We start from the raw sequence: 2,107 nt of genomic DNA, 5'->3' as shown, positions 1-2,107 counted from the left end.
GACGCCGGGAACGAGGAGCCCAGATGGGATGACAGGCGGAGTGGGAGCGGTTAGCTTGCCTGTCCCCTCCCTCTTTCCTGCCCCCCCCCATCCCACCCCCCCTCCCACTCCCAGCCCCTTCCTGCTCCGGTCCTTGACGTCACTGCGCCTCTCGCCAATCAGAGGCCTGGTCCCGCCCTGCCTCTCCTTCCTGGCTCCACCCCTGCTCTCTGCCCCCTTATATATCCCCCTGCAGTCCCCCCGGCAGAGAGGACAATGTGCTGCCAGAGAGCCAGCAGTCAGAGCGCAGAGAGACAGCCAGAGAGGGAGGGAGAGAAAGGGAGACAGTGAGTGGGGATCCCTGCGCTAACACCTGCATCTATCACGCGCTCCTCCTCTCTGCTCCTCCCCAGTCTTTGTGGTCTAACGTAGACCTCTCTCTCCTTTATCTTTCCCTCTCTCTCTCTCTCTCTCTCTCTCCAGACCAGAGCTGAAGTTGACGACCGAGGAGTGCCCGGGAGGAGGCAGCGACAGCAGCAGCCCTCCAGCCCTGTGTCTGGACCCCCCCGGCTGCGGCAGGATGGGGTGCACCGCGGGCCACCTGGCCTGCCAGCCGCAGTCCCACGGAGGCCCCGGCCAGGAGGGACAGTCCCTGGAGGCCGGCGGAGGCCCCAAGGTCCCCGAGGTGCTGTCCTCCCTAGAGCGCCTGTCCCAGGCCACGGGCGGCATGGAGAAGTCGTGGTACCGCTGCATCTTCCCCTTCGGGATCATCTCCCTGGTGATCGGCGTGTCCGGGACGGGGGTCACGTACGCCTACAACGACCTGCCTCAGACCAAAGTGGTGTCGCTGATCCTGCTGGTGGCGGGCCTGGTCCTGGTGCTGATGGCCACGGCCTGCTGGACCGTCCACAAGAAGAAGAAGAGGAAAAAGAAGGAGGGGGGCTCCTTCACTTCTGAGCAGTGCCCCCTGTGAGCGCTGGCCGGACCTCGTGACGCAGGGACGAGAGAGAGAGGAGGGACAGCCCGGGATCGGGAGCGACGGGGCGGGCCAGCGCTTCCGACGGCGGCCCCCCTCCCCCCGCTGCACCCCCGTCCTCCCCCTGGTCGGCAGCTCGGGAGGAGGGGCGGAGAGAACGCGGGTTCGGGGCTCACTGACAGCGGGACAGGCACGACCAGCACACCGAGGATCTATCCGTGGGGGGGGGGGGGGGGGGGGGGGGGGGGTCTGTTGAGTTCAGGACTTCAGATTGACATGAGGGTTCACCCCCCTCCCCACCATCTACCCCCCCCCCACACACACACACGCGCGCGCTTCATCTTCGCCGTTGACAACAGGTGTCCGGTGTCAAAACAACCTCGAGCCCGCCGCATATGCACGTACACACTCCTCGGACACACACACACACCACACCACACACACACACACACACAGCGGGAGCTCGCGCCGACACTTAACACGCTATGCGGAGCTGCTGCCGGACTCATTGCTGCCGTCACCAGCGGCGTCAGTCGCGGCATTCCTCCCGCCAGGACAGGTGACGGTTCGAAGGGGGCCAGAGGAGAGCCAGAGGCGGCAATCCGACACCGGACCAACAGAGGAGAGTGCCGACGTCAGCCGCCCGCGTCATTCGCCCGTCCTGTGACACCGCAGCAATGCGTTGGGCTTTTTTTACGCAACGGGAGAGTGGAACCCGAGTCCGGAAGGATCTTGCTGGCAGCTGAGGGGACAAGGGGAAGTGCTGGAGAGAGGCTGCCTGGGACGTGTGTATGCGTGTGTGTGTGTCAGAGACATTCTGGTGGACTGAAAGAGTTGTATATTCCTTGGACCTGTTCCCTATACTCGCAGTAGTGTGGCTGAGACCACCAGTGTTATAGTATGCGTGTGTGTGTGTGTGTCCGTCTGCCTCCCTCCCTGCTTGTTCCTGCATGTGTGTCTGTGCTCTGAGGACCCAGAGAGGAATAGTGCTGCAGTGGGCCACGTTAGAAACTGACACAAACAAATCAGACTCCGTGGGCCCTAGAGTTGTGTTCCAGAGAGTCACAGACCATCGCCCCTGATCTCTGGGCCTAGATGGGTGGTGGAGAGGGTAGCGCGGACCCTACCTCTCTGGTCACTCCGGGCCAGGAT

General features: G+C 63.6%; 1 protein-coding gene across 1 annotated transcript; it reads left to right on the top strand.

The window, feature by feature from the left end:
* Nucleotides 1-559: 559 nt before the first annotated feature.
* Nucleotides 560-952, top strand: LOC311308903 (transmembrane protein 100; the record flags this gene model as incomplete). The annotated part of the gene is made up of 1 exon (XM_084437982.1): nucleotides 560-952. The coding sequence occupies one exon, from the start codon at nucleotides 560-562 to the stop codon at nucleotides 950-952; it is 393 nt and encodes a 130-aa protein (XP_084294108.1).
* Nucleotides 953-2,107: the final 1,155 nt, after the last annotated feature.

The sequence above is a fragment of the Borostomias antarcticus genome (genome assembly GCF_949987555.1).
Source record: "Borostomias antarcticus genome assembly, chromosome: 5".
Taxonomy (NCBI): Eukaryota; Metazoa; Chordata; class Actinopteri; order Stomiiformes; family Stomiidae; genus Borostomias; species Borostomias antarcticus.
This window is presented reverse-complemented; position numbering and strand designations above follow the sequence as displayed.